The sequence below is a fragment of the Festucalex cinctus genome, chromosome 5, assembly GCF_051991245.1.
Source record: "Festucalex cinctus isolate MCC-2025b chromosome 5, RoL_Fcin_1.0, whole genome shotgun sequence".
Lineage (NCBI taxonomy): Eukaryota > Metazoa > Chordata > Actinopteri > Syngnathiformes > Syngnathidae > Festucalex > Festucalex cinctus.
The window spans coordinates 7,967,480-7,983,662 of record NC_135415.1 but is presented as its reverse complement, the minus strand read 5'-3'; the positions used below and the strand labels follow the sequence as shown (position 1 = coordinate 7,983,662).

The 16,183-nt window shown below is 39.4% G+C and overlaps 1 protein-coding gene across 3 annotated transcripts in view; it reads right to left on the bottom strand.

Annotated features, from left to right (window-relative positions):
* Nucleotides 1–16,183, bottom strand: part of LOC144018846 (tetratricopeptide repeat protein 28-like) — a 245,474-nt gene that overhangs the window by 158,727 nt on the left and 70,564 nt on the right. The window contains exon 1 of one of the 3 annotated variants that reach the window (XM_077521447.1): nt 10,856–11,627. The exons of the other annotated variants lie outside the window; for them this stretch is intronic. Coding sequence (XP_077377573.1) covers nt 10,856–10,882 — 27 coding nt within the window. The 5' untranslated portion in view covers nt 10,883–11,627. Of the gene's footprint in view, nt 1–10,855; nt 11,628–16,183 lie in introns of those variants that run through there. 3 annotated transcript variants of the gene reach the window in all.

Here is a 16,183-nt window from a genome sequence, read left to right as displayed (position 1 = left end):
ATTATTATTCCTGATGTGGAAATATAGTGCTTGATGAGAGCCATCTCACAGCCAGCCATCACACCAATTGCCACATCACGCAGTTCTTCTCTGATTAGAAATTTAATGTGTCGGCATTGTCAGAATTTATTTTCCCAGAGGCAAATGTCTTGAGAATCTCAGGTATGGTTTTGCACTCAAGTTGCCATGAAGACAATGAAGGCAACAAGACCACAAAATGATTAGAAATAGGGGTGCAACAATCAATCAGTATCAGCCCAGATTTCTTTAATTTTGGGGGATCTTTGATTGGCTGATCCCTTAAAATATAACCGATCTCAACTCCCTCCGCAGAGGTCTGGAAAAAGTCAGCCACTGTCTTCTTGTGCTGCGAGATGACGATTATAGCCTTTCATTTTCATGTTTCAAAGGTTTTGTTCAGTGTTTTATTATAAGGCACGATTGGAACATTGAAGGTGTATGCTGTTCCTTATAAAGACAAATTGAGCTCAGCAAAAATCGAGATTGGTAGGTCAGGCTTTTTAAAGATCGGTCAGAAAATTGTGATCGGTGCACCCACAGTAGGAACTGAAGGTTGTCACCATTAATTTTATGATTTCGTGGGTTGCATTCGTAAGCCAGTCTTAAAAATATGGCTTTATTTACAATAACATAATGTTTGGCTTAAAATTGGTACATTCTCCATAAATGTAATGTATAAATGGTAAATTCCAAGAAGTACATGTATTTTTATGAATCTTCTGAGTGGTGTGGCAGCCAACTCAGCTCCCACGGGTGCTCTCATGCATATGTGCTTCAGAGGAGCCACCATCCTGGCTGCCTCCACCTGCACTCCCTCAGGCGCTGCTTCACTAGCATGGGCATAGCAGCAGCACAGCATTGGAGAGAAAATGAAATTGTGGGATAGGATGGATGGATGATGGAGAACTGAGGGGAAAACATCTGAATAGGCAAATGTGCAACAGCTTCAAATACATATCTTATAATGAATGGGAATTCAGAGGAGTTTTAAGACCACAAAAGTGAGCTCCAGGTGTTCATTACAAAGCTATGAATAATACAGTCACTGTTGTCTGCACTACAACAAAAGGAGGACTTTCAGAAGTTTCAACTGTTTGATGTTCCTGCTGTTGGCTCGAGTCTGACGAGGCGATTCAGTCACACTTGGATTTAAATTAAAAAAAAAGAAAAAAGTCTGCATGAGTATGCCAAACGAATGACGAGCACTGTAAAACTGCTCAACATCCGTAAATGAGATGCGTTCAGTATCAGCGAAGTGAAGCAACCCCACAATACTAAATGGTGGTGGAGTGTACGTGTATGCATGCGTGTTCTTGTACATCTCCAAATAAGATGCAAAGCATTTTAGATTCAGCGTGCTTGCTTCAAGCTGTTTGTCTGTCTTTCCCTGTTTAAGTTTATTGTGAAACAGACACAAAACAAAAGAAAATTAAACATTTCACATTTAAATATTAGAATGATCAACTGAACCATAAAACAAAAGTCCAGTAGCTTAATGCTAACACTATAAACGGGCTAACCGAAATTAACACTGTTAGGTAATGCTCCAAACAACTGCTACTTCAGTACAAAAAAAAAAAAAAAAAAAAACCTGTACTGTACTGTACTGTACTTTTAATGTTGATTAATAAGGTGCCTTCTCTGGCTCTTCTTCTTCTTGCTCATCTTTTTCTTTTCTTCAACCTTTTTTTATTTTTATTTTATTTTTTTTACAAAGCATATTTTCCAATTGACCACAGTGACAGGTTGCAGCACAACATGGTACAACACTGAAAGCAGAAAAAGCATAAGCATAAACTTGGACTTGCCTGTACAGGAAGTCCTCGAGTCGGAGTTACCTTCCTACAATAGCGATGTAACTCGAATTTCGACTTTCGTCGAATTTCCCCATTAAAGTCAATATTTACATCAAAATAATTTGCATTAAAAAAAATCTAAAATACATTAAAATAAAATTTTTAAAAATAATAAGATGCTGTACGACAGTCTGACTGAAGCCCAAGTCTCTCCTTTCTGCGATCTTTTTATGATGTTTATCTTCGTTTCCATTGTAATTGCTTTTCTATTGGCTGGACCAACATTGATAGAAGATGGAGCTTTCTTCTTCTTTGGGGCCTTGATGTAGGAAAAAAAAGTGGGCAAAAAAGATACTCCCACAAGGACACAAGTGCTAGCACTAGCTAAGGGCTAAATAGCGGACGAGGGGAAAACACTGCAGGCTATATGGTGGACGAGGTGCCAAAATTGCAGATGGGGCCAAAATGGCGGACTGGGCGTAACCGTTGTAAAGTCAAAACGCCTTAGGTCGAGTGCGCCTGAACTCGAGGATTCCTTGTATACTGTAAATGTAGCAGGGGTTTGCAGTGTTCACAAAAGTGGAAAGTTCCTCACCAAAATGTAATAGGCCGTTCCTTGGCCTGTACACGCCCTTCCACAAAAGGTTTAGTGGAAATGGGTTAAGAGCCTAATTGGTAAAATCCTGCACACAAATAAGCAAAGATGATAATACAACCCTCTTGGTGGTGGTAACAATGCCAGTCTTCATTACAACAGGGACAACATTGTTAATGGGAAAATGAAGAGGAGGGTCACAACATGTGCTCCCAAATATAACTTGGGACGGCAATTTCACACCTGAAGCATTTATTTGACTGTGTGCCAAATTGTGGTGTTTTTTTTCCACAGAGTGATTATGTATTCTTTTTTTTATAATAGCCTTTATTGAAACAGCTGAACTGAGTGCACACCACATCTACCCGCAGAAGAGAGACCACCACTGAACACGTTCTGTATAGCATGACTTCATCTGCGCTCATCGACAGGTGGTGAAGGCAACAAAATTACATGGCAATAAATGCATTCCTTGCATTAATGTAGCATTACATGCCACCACTAAAACTGGTATAAGATAATCAAATACTTAAAAAGCTGTTCATGTTCCAGATTTCGCAGTGGTAATTTGAGCACTCGGCAAATTGCTGAACAATATGGGCTTTAATGTTTCACATGGTCTCTGACCTCAAGTCACAACAATAAAGACCAAGGAAGAAGTGTTGGAAAAGGGAAATGTCAGACACTAAGATAGAAGGTAAATGGTACTTCCCTTATATAACGCTTTTGGTACAGTATTTCAGTTTCTCAGATGGATGATAACGTTGCACTTGCCATCCATCACATACTATCAGGCACCAAGATATTGCTCACTTGTCAAGGCAACCATCTTCAAGGCAAACACACAAAAAAGCCATTTTATGATGCACCGGCAAAGCAAAACAAGAGGACAGATTTTTCACATTTGTGTACAAACTGTGGCTTAATGCAAAGTAAGTCAGAAGGGTCATTTAGGACTTAAGGTCCAAGTCACATCCCAAAATGCATGCTTCAGAAAAAGCAAATAAACTCAAAATGTGGTCAAGGGGGCGAAAAAAGATAGAGGCAAGCACTATAAATGCATTTCCAGTAGAAAGGTCAGATGGCCTAAGAGTTACCGACGCCTCTGAGTGAAAAATAATCTCTGTTGTCAAAGGCGTGATATCCTGGGGCATTGTAACAGGTGTATTCATAGTTCGGTGATATGCTTTTCGAGGTTGAAATGGCATCAAAAGGTTTAAAGACGAGAAGATACAGTAGCTCCTCCAGCAAACACTGCAATGTGCCGCTATGTTCAGCGGCAACTCGCTTTAAAAAAAATAAAAAATAAAAATAAATTAAAAAAAAAACGATTTTAACACGTTTCTCATATATATTCTCAGTCACTACACATTTACATGTCAGCCGAACTTAATATGCCACACAAGAAGCACCGAGTGCGCATTGAAGATTACTATGGCTTTATTGGGCTGCAACTAAACCTGTGGTACGAATGAAATGATGGAAGGTATGAAATGATTTGAGACAGCGAAGCATGGGGGTGGACCACAGTTTGGTTTGTTCTTCAGTCCTCGTTACTCTCAGCCTGCTTGTCAGTCACAGCCTGCCTGCCTGCCTGCCTTGTTAGCAGAAATGCAATCGTGAATCTCCCATAGGAGACAAACCCACAGAGAATATGGAAGGGCTCTTGGCTCATATAGCTTCACAGTCATAAACACAAGTTTCATATGCCTCAAAAGTATACATTCAAACTTGAATGAACAACTGCTGAAGAAAGAAAGAAAGAAAGAAAGAAAGAAAGAAAGAAAGAAAGAAAGAAAGAAAGAAAGAAAGAAAGAAAGAAAGAAAGAAAGAAAGAAAGAACTGGGTGAAACAGAGAAGTCTCCTCTGAGACATTTTTTTCAGCAGGATTTTATAGCAAGTAGTTGAAAATAAAAAAACAAACCTAGCCACGCTGGAATGAAAATTAAGGCAAAGCCGCTCTAGATCACTCAGGGTGGGTACTGGGAACTAAAACAATTCGCTCCAGGCTTGGTTGTTTCTGTGACCCTTGAAGACATACTCCGTGAGTCCAGAGTGTGTGTCTGCTACACTGTCTGAATGCAAAAAAGAAAAAAAAACGTTCCTTCATAACTGCTTGAAAGGGAGCTCAAGGCTCAAAGTGATCTTTTGTTCTATTCATACACTGACCAAACTGACCTATTTCTTCATCTTCAGTAAATATTTCTAATCTAATCAAGAGCTCGATGTCGAACACAGAGATGCCAACGTAGAAAATAAATGTGTGGCTATAACTTTGCAAGGGTCACACTTGTTCAGCCTTCAAAACAGGGCTTACGAATCCTTTCTCTGACAAAAGAAGCGATGGAATTAGTGGGCGTCAGTTGGTGGCAGGGTGGTATTAGCAGTGCTTTTCACGTCTCAATCCAAACTGGATCATAGACTCTCGAAGAGCATTCTAGCAGTCATCACAACATCCAACACAACATCACTTGGAGACAGCTGCAAGGCCTGAGGACTGAGCCGATGCTGTACCCCGCCAACTGGACTAAGTCCAGTAGGAATTATAAAAGAATGTAGGACTGTGGTTTTGGCAACTCTACACTGATAAATGCTGTGAAACAGGGAAAAGTATGTGTGTTTTTGGGACGTACGTTGAAGGGATATGTCTCAAGTGCCATTGACAGCCCTTTTTCGAATAAATTTCAATCCAACTTGTGTATGAAATTCTGACTCGCAACAGTATATGCAAGGCCGAGTTCACACCACAGGAGCTTAACCAGTGAAAGGAATCAAGTAGAAGTCAGTTCCACCTCAGAGACCAAGGAAATGTTTTCCTATTGATGTGGTCCATCAAGTCAGGTCTTGTTTTTTATTCCTCATGGAGGCTCTGAGAGGCCGGCACCTCCTGAGCAGCTGACCACACCCGTGGAACAATGACCTCGATAAACTCAAACATAGTAGCATTTGCTCGAACAGGGGCACTGGAGGGTAAAAGAAAACTGTGGTAACACTGTGGTAAATCAGAAATGGGTGCTCTCAGGCTTGGAAGAGAGCATGGAAATAGATGGTTCCACACATAAAATCAATTTTCACATTTACTACTCGCGATCCAAAAATCCATCTCTACACACATTGTGTGAGATACAGCTCCAAAGAATGAGGATTAATGAGACCAGGATGGGCCCAGTCACAATTGCATCCATTGTTTCTGCTGGTGTATTTTGACGCCAGCCTCTCAAGAGTACCTAACCTGGCAAAAACCTGCATTTTTGTGTGTACTGCAAACTAATGTGCATTGGCCTTGTACTCGAGGCAGCGCCTCCCATCGTCTTCCATCACTGTCCAGTTTTCCCAACGGGAGAAACGGACTCGGGATTAACAGCACCACGAGCCGGGCACTAACATTTCAGATGGATTGCTGAGTCGCAGTTCCCTCCTGCTTACCTTACCCACCCCGCGCACCACTACATTTTTTATACCCCGTGATGCCAGTAGTCACATCCAATTCCTCTTGACATGCTAAGCCATAAATACGGTGTAGTGCATAAAAACACACACACGACAAGTGCTATTGGTATCAATCATTTATGTCCCTCATCCTTTCACTCCTAAACTCCCAATCCATATTTTCGATATATAATGTATCTTTTCCATAGCATCCACCCTTCTCCACTGTGCTTTCAAATCCAAATTTCCTGCACTGCTTTTAATGCTACATTCCAAGATAATTAAGCTTTAATTTTTTAATTGTACAAGGGTGTATCATTTGAGTACAGTATTTGCCTGAAAGGCACTGCTTTAGTAACCTTGACATTTGACGTTTAAGCTTGGGAACATTTGGTGGCTCTAGAAAAATCACAGTTACCTTGCAGTCCAATGTGTGCATTAGTGTAAACATAGAGGCAATAGATTTCGGTACTCCAATTTAGATAAAACTGAAAGAAGGATAGGGGCTAAAACACTAACATTATATACCAAAAGCAGTTCATCTTGGTAGATAGAGAACCTTTGTCTCAGCTCTAAATGACTTCTGCTGACTTCCTTACCCACTTACTACTCTCTTCCAGCACCTTTTGATACCTTTGCTTTGACTGCAGTATCATGTATTCCCAAACTGATTTGGTGCCACTGGCACAGACATCACATCACAGAGACCTATGAAGCACTACAGGGAAAGGCCCTCCTTTTTTTCACTGGCCACGGAGTCCATAAATAATTCATGAAAAGGTTGGTGAGCTTGCAGAGGATCTGACCTCAGAAACATGAGTGTGGCATGCTGCCACACACAGGTACGATGGCCTTATATCAGTAGTGTGGACACCATTACACATCTGGTCACTACAAAAAACAAACTTTCCTCTGACTTGGTCACAGACAATGTATTGAAATCACGCGAATGAAAATTGTGGCTTAAAAACAAAGCCAGAAACAAAGTAGAAATGAATGTCCGTAGATGACCACCGGTTGTCCAACAATCTAAAGGCAGTGGTTATTTTGCCGTGACCGGAAACTCTACTGCTAGTGCTAGCGTTACTTTGCCGTGAAATGCTCCGATTGGTCAATCGCCATACATCATCACCGTCAAAGAGATGGATGCCTTGCGAACACTTAGCTTAGCGGTTAGCGTCACAAAGTCATATCAACTTAGTAGTTACCAAAGACAAGCTTACTTCCACTCACTGTGATGCCTATGAACAGCAACTCTGAGCCTCTTCAATGTTGTAAAATCAGCATTAATTGAGACCTGTGTGTTTTCATCTCAGTGTCATGAAATGTATATAGGCTGCTAATGCCAATAACAGCCTATTTTCAAGAACAAAACAAATGGAAAGCTTTGTGAAAAGGGACAGCTGTGGGCGTTAGGGTGTCAGTCCCAACTGCATAACTGTTCAATTCTTCAACAGACGTGAAACAAAAGGGCCCATTTACAACCCCCGACTGGTTGCAAGAAATGTTAAACATCGTTAAAAATAAATAAATAAATAAATAAATAAATAAATAAATAAATAAATAGGTACAGTGCAGCATTTGAACCTGTGACGCTAAGGAATAAAGTCACACCTTTGGTGCAACCACTCGAATCACGAGCCACTACTAATAATATGCTGATACACATCTATAGGGCCAGATTTTTTTTTTGTGTGTTTGTACTTCTTACGCAATTCATGTAAAAATCATACTAGGTGAAGCCAAGGTTGCCGGTCACAACAAAATAGCCACTTCGAAAAATATATCGCTGCCGTCAAGCCAAAATCTCCAAACACATCACTTTTCAGGAGATCCCAAAAACGTCTTTTTCTTTGTTTATTTGTTTGTTTGTTTGTTTTCAACTAATAACATTTCATCAACAAAGAGAACAGCCATTTTCAACACTTTAGATCAATAATTCAGGAGAAATGACACCCTCACGTGAACTGACCAATAGTATATATTTTGGAGAAAAAAAATTTGTTTGTTTGTTTGTTTGTTTTCAACTATTAACATTTCATCAACAAAGAGAACAGCCATTTTCAACACTTTAGATCAATAATTAAGGAAAAATGACACCCTCACGTGAACTGACCAATATATTTTTGAAAAAATATTAAATTTGGCAAATTGTGATTTACAAACCAATAAAGTTGTTTAGCAAAACAATCAGGGCTCAATAATAATATGAGCAAAAATGAAATAAAATCACAAAACTATTACATTGTCAAACACAAATTTGCTCCAAAAACACACAAGTTGAACATACCCCGAGTAAAACTGACCAAAGTTCTGCCCACACAAAAACATTACTGGGCAACTGCTAACCAAATGACAGCATTTCCAATTAATTAACAATTAATAGGCACACGCAAAGATCAACCACACAAGTAGCTCAATTTCCCTCATGTGATGGATTCAAGACTTGACTCATGTGATGTTGACTTTGTAACCTCCATCTCCAACACTTTTTCCAGTCGAAATGTGACCTAGGGAGATTCTATCAGCACCTCTAATTGATTTGAGGGCCCTTTTAACCCCAGCACCATCTCTCCCTGCCTCCTTCAGTCAGCTTCCTTTCCGTCTGCAGTGCCATTGCAACAAAGTAGGAGGTCATTTGGCATTCCCCAGCATCTTACACACAAAATATACAAGTGCACTACATAAACGGTCAGCCTCCACCTGCTGTATTTAACTCTGGCTGATGAGCCAATCATAAAAAAAGATATTGATGCAGAAAGTATTGATTAATGCAGGGCAGACATGTTGCAGCCAAAGGAGGGAGGACCAATTATCTTTTCAGAATATGTTAGTTCATTCATGCCTCATGTTTCCAACACATTTAGATTTCTGATCCATCCTCGAGGTGGACTACACCCACAGACAGTCACTTGATTGTTACCATAGAAATAATGTCAGCAAGCACTGCATTCAGATTTCCTTGAGAGGTTTATTCCAGCATCCTATTTTCAATTTCACGGAAATCCTTGGAACAGAAGCATTTTGTCCACAGCCAAGCAAACACACCACATATACACATTATGGGAATGTCATGGGATTCCGAGTTTTGAAGACTGCTATTTTGTTTACAATGTGGGATGACCAGGGGTGTCTCACCCAGAGAGATTTACAATACAAGAGAACGTTATTGGCATGACTCGCTCTGTGTGAATCTGTTATAGATAGATATACAGTAGGTTTAATTTAGCGCCACATACATGACATGACAGGACAGCTTAGTGGTGTGATAGACAGACTTATATTTCATATTTAAACAGATGTTTTCTATTTTTATTATCGGTCAAGGGACATTTTGTTCTTGGTTTTGAGGCAATGCAGTGTTCTTGTAAAAATGATTTAGAAGCTATCTGACAAATTACAGAGCTTGATCTTTCTCAGGGCATCTTGTGTGTTCCATAACACTGGTTAAAAATATGCTTTATATTTAAAAGATGACGATTACGTAAACAATGAAGTCACAGCTGCGCTTGTATTTTTTTTCTTTATTTTCTAATTCTATAAAGGTAGAGCTAACTTAATTTTTTGAATAATTGGTGAAATTTGTGTGTATAAAACACCTTCGCTAAGTAAAATTTGTAAGTTTTGCGTAACCATTTCATACATTACTTTGTCATTTTCAACAACCAGATGCCACAAACTCATCCTGTATGAGCCTCACACCACACCAATTAATTATCATTACACCAAAACAGTGATGTAACAATGTTCCTTCCTTCCTAATTAGTTACTTGGACTATTTTCTCAGTACACAATTTTAGAAAAGAATCTGCATATGAAGTGTAGATTTACTGTTCTAATATTTAAACACGGACCTCACATTGCTTACATGACACTTTATTGAGGAAGGGCATTTTGTCCTCAGAGTCCCACTGATGATTCTGGCAGATATGCTGCACAGCTGTAGACTTCATTACCACATGCTCACACCGCGTTTACATTCTGTGCTGATAATTTGACATTCTCCACCAAAACTTGTTTTTGAGCTCATCTTTCAATGTGAGATCATCCGCATTAATGACTCTTTATTTGAGACTAGCAACGATGTTTCATAAATTTGGATGGGCTAATAAGTTGAAACACATTGAGTCAACAATCATCACCTATAATCCATCACAGTTGTAAAGTTATACTGTGCATCTGGCACTAGTCACGAGTGCTCAAAAGAACATCAGCTGCAGCATGTCTCAGCTGACTGAGTAAAAGAAAAAAAACATGGAGAGAAAGTTCATATAATGTTTCTAAACACAACTTAATAGATTAATTACTGCCTCTATATACATTTATGGTGTTACTGTTGTCTTTGTGTGTGAGTGTATTTTCCTAAAAAGCAGCTTTTTAATGTTAAACCCAATTTCTCCACTACTTGTCAGGCAAGCGCCCCCTTCTGGCAAAAATCTACAACAACCATTTCAGTGCCTTCACATTTTTATACATTCCAGATGATTTGAGATATTTTCCATAGTAGATAGCAATGAGTGTGAGCTATGAAAGAATGCTGCAACATTGTTTTTTTCCTTAGAAGCAGTTTTTTTTGTTTTTTTTTGTCTTTCAATGTGTTAAGAAAAAGGTGGCAACTCGTCTTACCTTTCATTATTTCACATGGAAAATGTATCATCTATTTGGATACGAGAGTCATTAAATTGTCTCTTTAAAAGTTATTTTCAAAGATTAGTATAGGCTACTGTACTGCACTGTACTGTGATGTGCTGACAATGCATTGCAGACTTGCCTGCACATCTACCCACTGTCTGCTAACTTGATTCCTGGTGAATTGCTTCTTTAAAGTCAGAAAAAAATAAAAATCTGTAATAATCCTATAAAACTGAATAGTAATGTAAACTATGTCATGGTTAAAGTTCACCATTCTGGAGCTTTTTGACATCTTAAATGTGCCCTCCAACTTGTGAGTCAGACATGTACAGTATGTCCATAATTGGGAGAATGTGGGAGAAAAAAAAAAAAAAAAACTCACCTTCTTCCGGGGCTGCCATTTCATCATATTTGTAAACCAAAATGGGCCAGCATTAAGATATTATAGGAGACTGGAATGTAGATTGGGGGAAATCCAGGGCGCAAGTCATGCTGCTGCTACTTCACATGTTCTCCATAGGGCGACGCATGCTGAGATGTGCCACTGCCGGGCTCAATTTGCGGCAATATTTTATGGAGCGAGACAGCGCTGTGGTCGCGACTCACACACGGTTTAAATCCACTTGTAGTCGGTGAAGAAATCACGTCCACGGTGTCGGTTGTCAGCGTGTGCGCGCGCTGGTTTGTGCGCGTAAATCCAAAGCAGCAATCCGCTGTGGACCCACTCCCTTGGCTGGAGGTATACGCAAGGATCGATGCCTCCACGACTGCTCAAGCCAGAAAATCCGTTTTTAACTTTTTCAAAACGTCTTCTTAAGTGGGATACGCCGTCAGACTGCGTCCTGATGGTCCTCTTGAATCCAAGGAAAACGGGCAAAAGACGTGAGCGTGTCTCAAAATGTAGAAATATACATCACAGTGTAAAAATCTATTTTTTTTCCAGTGGCGAAGACACACTTTTTCCCGGATGTGCTCGTTGAGAAACAGTTACAAAAAAACAGTAAAGCAAGACAAGAGGAGGGGGAGACTGTTTTCAGGAGAAGGGAGGGGGCAAGAACCCCAAAAGAAAAATCCCTGGAATTTGTGAGGAGCTGGAAGGATAAACTGATTCGTGCAAGAGCAACAAACTGGACTGGAGCTTTCTGATGACTTCCTTCCCTGCGCTCTTTACTCACTGAGGAGGCAGGAACCACAGGGTCATAGCGCCGCCGTTTCCAATTCAGTGGTCGCTTGTGAGAGTAATCCGTTCTGTGTCCAAGCTCGTAACTCAAATAACTTTCACCACCACGACCCTAATCCACTGAAATGAATTCAAATGCAATTAAATGCATTCCAAGCTCCCAAAACCACCACGTTTTTTGGTTCAAATGGTTTTAATAAAGGGAAAGGGGGGTTACTGTCTTGACCAGGGTCATGCGAGGGTTATGTTTGGGTCATGACCGTGAGGTCAAGTGTGAACTGATGTAACCAGCATCTAGTTTCAACTGGTAAGACGCTATGTGATGTGAGGAATCTTTAATCTCTTTATCTGATCAACGGCCAATCAGATAAATCCATGTCAGTCCTGTTATTCCTCTGTTTCCCTGTGCACCTCCACAGCCCAAGTTAGCTAAGCGTCTCGTGATTCATACATTCTTATTGTTTCTCGTCTAGTCAAGTTTGGGCTACGCCTCTCGATGTTATGCGATAAAGAGTTAAAATCTTATTTGTGTCTGCGTTTTTGGGATCCAAAATCCAGAGCCTAACAAGAGGGAGGATTTTGCTATTTCACTCATATTCTACAAACACAATATTAATCGGAATGCCATATTTAGACTAGTTGGGGTGCATCCAACATCATTATTGTAACAAGAAATGCTTTATTGTATGGCTCTTCTTACATCCGTAGTTAGTATTCTTCCTAATATTATGGCTACATTATGGAACAATATGCTATAAATTCTGTTCAGTGAAAGCATATCCATCCATCTATGTGTATTGTATTTAAGTTCTCACTTAAAAGAAACAACAACAACAAAACAGGAAAAAACAAAACAAAAACGTGATTTGCATTGTTATCAAGGATGGACTGGCCATCTGGCATAGTGGGCAGATGCCTGGTGGGCCCATGTCTCTTGGAGCTGATGCAGTGCTATTTAATTATTATTTTTTTCTTTCATTTTTCCTTGAAACAGCCCACAATTTAGAGGGAGCAGTCCATTAATTAATTTGCAATATTGCCAGCAAACTGAAACAATCAATAACAGTTAGAGCAACATGGAAGACAGGGGTCATCAAAAGTCATGTCAGAATACATATTTGATAAAAATCAGTTGTTAGAATAGAATATTTGATTACTGTAGTCAATGTCAATGTCCATTATTTTCGAACCATAGCCAACAAACATCATGCTGATAAGTCATTGTTTATCATACAATCCATAGTCATGATTTCATGAAATAAAATGCACACGTATCCAAAACATTGCTCAACACACTCATAGTGCAAGCAGGAAGTAAAAAGCAGCATTCAGAATTATAAAGAAGAGATTGTTTTGTCATGCTAGGAATGAATACACTATTAATTGCAGTAAATGCAAAAAGGTGCAGATTTTTTTCTTCTTTTTTTTTTTTTTTTTTTTTTTGAGCCGGTGAATCTTGATAATTCAAACAAGATTAGTAGAACTTTTTTTCTTTTTTTTTTGTTAAGTTTTAATTAAATGTTGTCATGCAGTGCAATGTCCAGCAATGCAGATTCTGGGACAGGGCAATATACGTAATCATGAATGAGTTCAACATCGCTGGGAAATCTGTAGTAAATTAAAACATTGTTGATTTTGGATGACGATATGCGTACTGGAACGCAACAATGTTGATGGTGTTTTTTGTGTTTCGTTCGAGAAGAAAATGTTTGTTTTTTAAGACTCATACTCTGTATGCTGTACAATCAAGATTATGAAAACGCAGCGAACATATTAGAAGAAAAGGGTCAATTTATGTGAAAAGTATGGGTGAGTAAAAATGTTGATTTATTCAGCAAATCCTCTGAATCAATTCACCTACTGGCCAATACTGTACACTTTGCATGTGATTCACTATGTATGTATTATTTAAAGCTTTTATTACTAAAATTTTGACATTAAATGATACACAATATGTGAATTTCTTCAGCTTGGTTTATAAACATATTGCACAATTAAAACAGTTCACGCAATGTCAATCAAACCACATCTGTAAGCCTAATTATTGTTATACAAATCTTGTATTTACCAGGTTGTTAATTGGGCAATAAGTTCACATGACAATACAAAGCTGTTAGCACTACTTTATGGTTTGCGAAGTGTGAATCTATTACACCTGTTGAATGGATAAACGTAACTCTGACAAGACAATCATGATACTGGCTCATTTGTACTCGTTGCTGAAATGCAGGTAATTCTGTCTGCCAGACACATGAAACACACATGGTAACATTATGATGACAATAACATCAACAGAATCTACTGTGACTTGCAGCCTACTTTTCTGTCCATAGAGGCTGCTGTCCTTGTTTAGTTTTCTCTTTTTTTTTAACAGTAGATTGAATTGTTGCCACAAAAACGCAGTCTTCATGAAGGATGCTGAGGCCTTGGATTCTGAAGACAACTACAGCCCTGTTTATGTCCCTGTTTTTCCTGCTTAAAGCAGCTGTCATAAGTAGAGCACCATGTAATATTTTACCTGTAGCCTTCCTGCACTTACTATTGCCAAATATTGTATTGTGTATGATTTGTCAAGAATGACAAAACATCTGCAACTGTTTCACACATAACAGACTTTGTATAATTGTAACTACCGGTAAATAATGATATTTTGCTCAGAAGAAAAATAACTCAATGCAGTTACTGGCACCGTCCCCAAACACAGCAATAACCAAGCAATTATCGATGTGGAACCATGTTGCTGCATACGTGACCGAATTAATACTGTAACAGGATTAGGGTTCATTCATAAGGTGTTATCTCAATGTAGCAGAAAGGCAAATGAAAGAAGTGGTCGATATGGAATGGTTGTATGGGGAGTTTAAACAATAAGTGCTGTGATTTAAATTGGTTTAGGTAATGGACTCTATGGAGCTGTGAGTGTGGTCAATATGATGGGGCACAGGGTGCACGTCGGGGTCACTCGGATAACAAAAGACCAGCCGGAGGAGGGGTTGATCTGACATATGGCCACATGGGTGAACTCCTGCTGTGCACAGGGGGTCCACTTGGTAATCCAAAAGGCCGAATACGGACAAAAGTTGGACACTACCTCCTACAGATGGCACCCAAGCAGAGCAGGGAAGGGGGCACCAGCTAAAATAACACCATCTACAACTTGTTCCAATTATTATAAATATCATCTTTACATGGTCAATAAATAATCAAACGGCACCTTTCTACTGGTGCCTGCTGGCACCGCACCACATCCAGACCCAGCGCCCAAAGTTAACATTTATGTTCTCTTTCATGCACACAGAGACGTTGTAAAACAGGTATGAGAGGCTTTCATGAAAGGCATATGTTTGATGATCAATCAAAGGCCACTTCTGTGTGTACCCAGAGTGGAGTCTGTCATCTGGCATCTCCATCCAGAAGTGGCTCCCTCCGCATGCCTCTGCTTTTCCAATCAGGGCCGCGCAGGAAATCAGACTCCAGGCTTCAGAGGGAAACAAAAAGAAAAAAAAAGAAGAAAAAAAAACTCCTCTTTCACTCTTCACCCCTTGGAGCTGTTTGGGGGGAAAAAAAGTTGGTGCTTCCTATTCTTGTTCTTGCCAAGCACACCCTTAAAAAATGTTTCCACTATGTGCTGTGATTGAGAGTGGGTGGATGCATTAAGATGAGTCACACTGGCCTACAGTATACTTTGAGCTGTGCTTCTACTGTCCAGTTGTTCAGTAAATATGTCCACTCAGACTTTGTGATGAATTGAGCACAATTTTTGGCCTCTCACATACGCACTCACTTATTACTGCCACTCAACAATTACATTGTTCTCACACATTGAAGAGCAAAAGTGAGAACCAACCGCCGAGACAGCCCAAAAAGCTTTGCTGGGCTGCGTCTCTGACATCACGTAGCACAACTACTTATGCTGCATCAACTAGCTAGCAATGAGCTTCTGTTGCGGCTAAGTACGATGCGGAGTCACTCCGAAGTCAGCAATCATCACCTTTATGGTGACGAATAAGCTGCATTTATAATTAGGGATGCACGATAATGCTATTTCCAACCGATACCGATAAACCAATAATTTAGAGGTGCCGATGTCGATAACCGATAAGTAAGCCAATAATTGTTTGCAAATTAATTTGAATACAAATATGCTTTCAAGTGCTACTATAAGTCTAACAAATACATTGATACATTGTATAAACTTTGCACAATGTTTCATTGTATGTAAAGCACCATGAAGCTGAATTTTATTGATATGAGCCACAAACACAACAGATGGACCAATGTGGCATGTCTATAATTATTGATGGATTTCTTTAGTATCTAGTTTATCTGTATGAAATCAAATTGCTGATAATTATCGGCAGATTTCTCTATTATCTGTTTTATCTGTTTAACGTCAAAATGGTCGATAAGTGCCGATAATTATCGGCCACCGATATTATCATACATCACTATTTATAATATTTATTATTCTAAGGAAAGAAGAAACCATGCTAATTGCTAAAGTAAGTTAACACGGCTAAGGTTAAACAC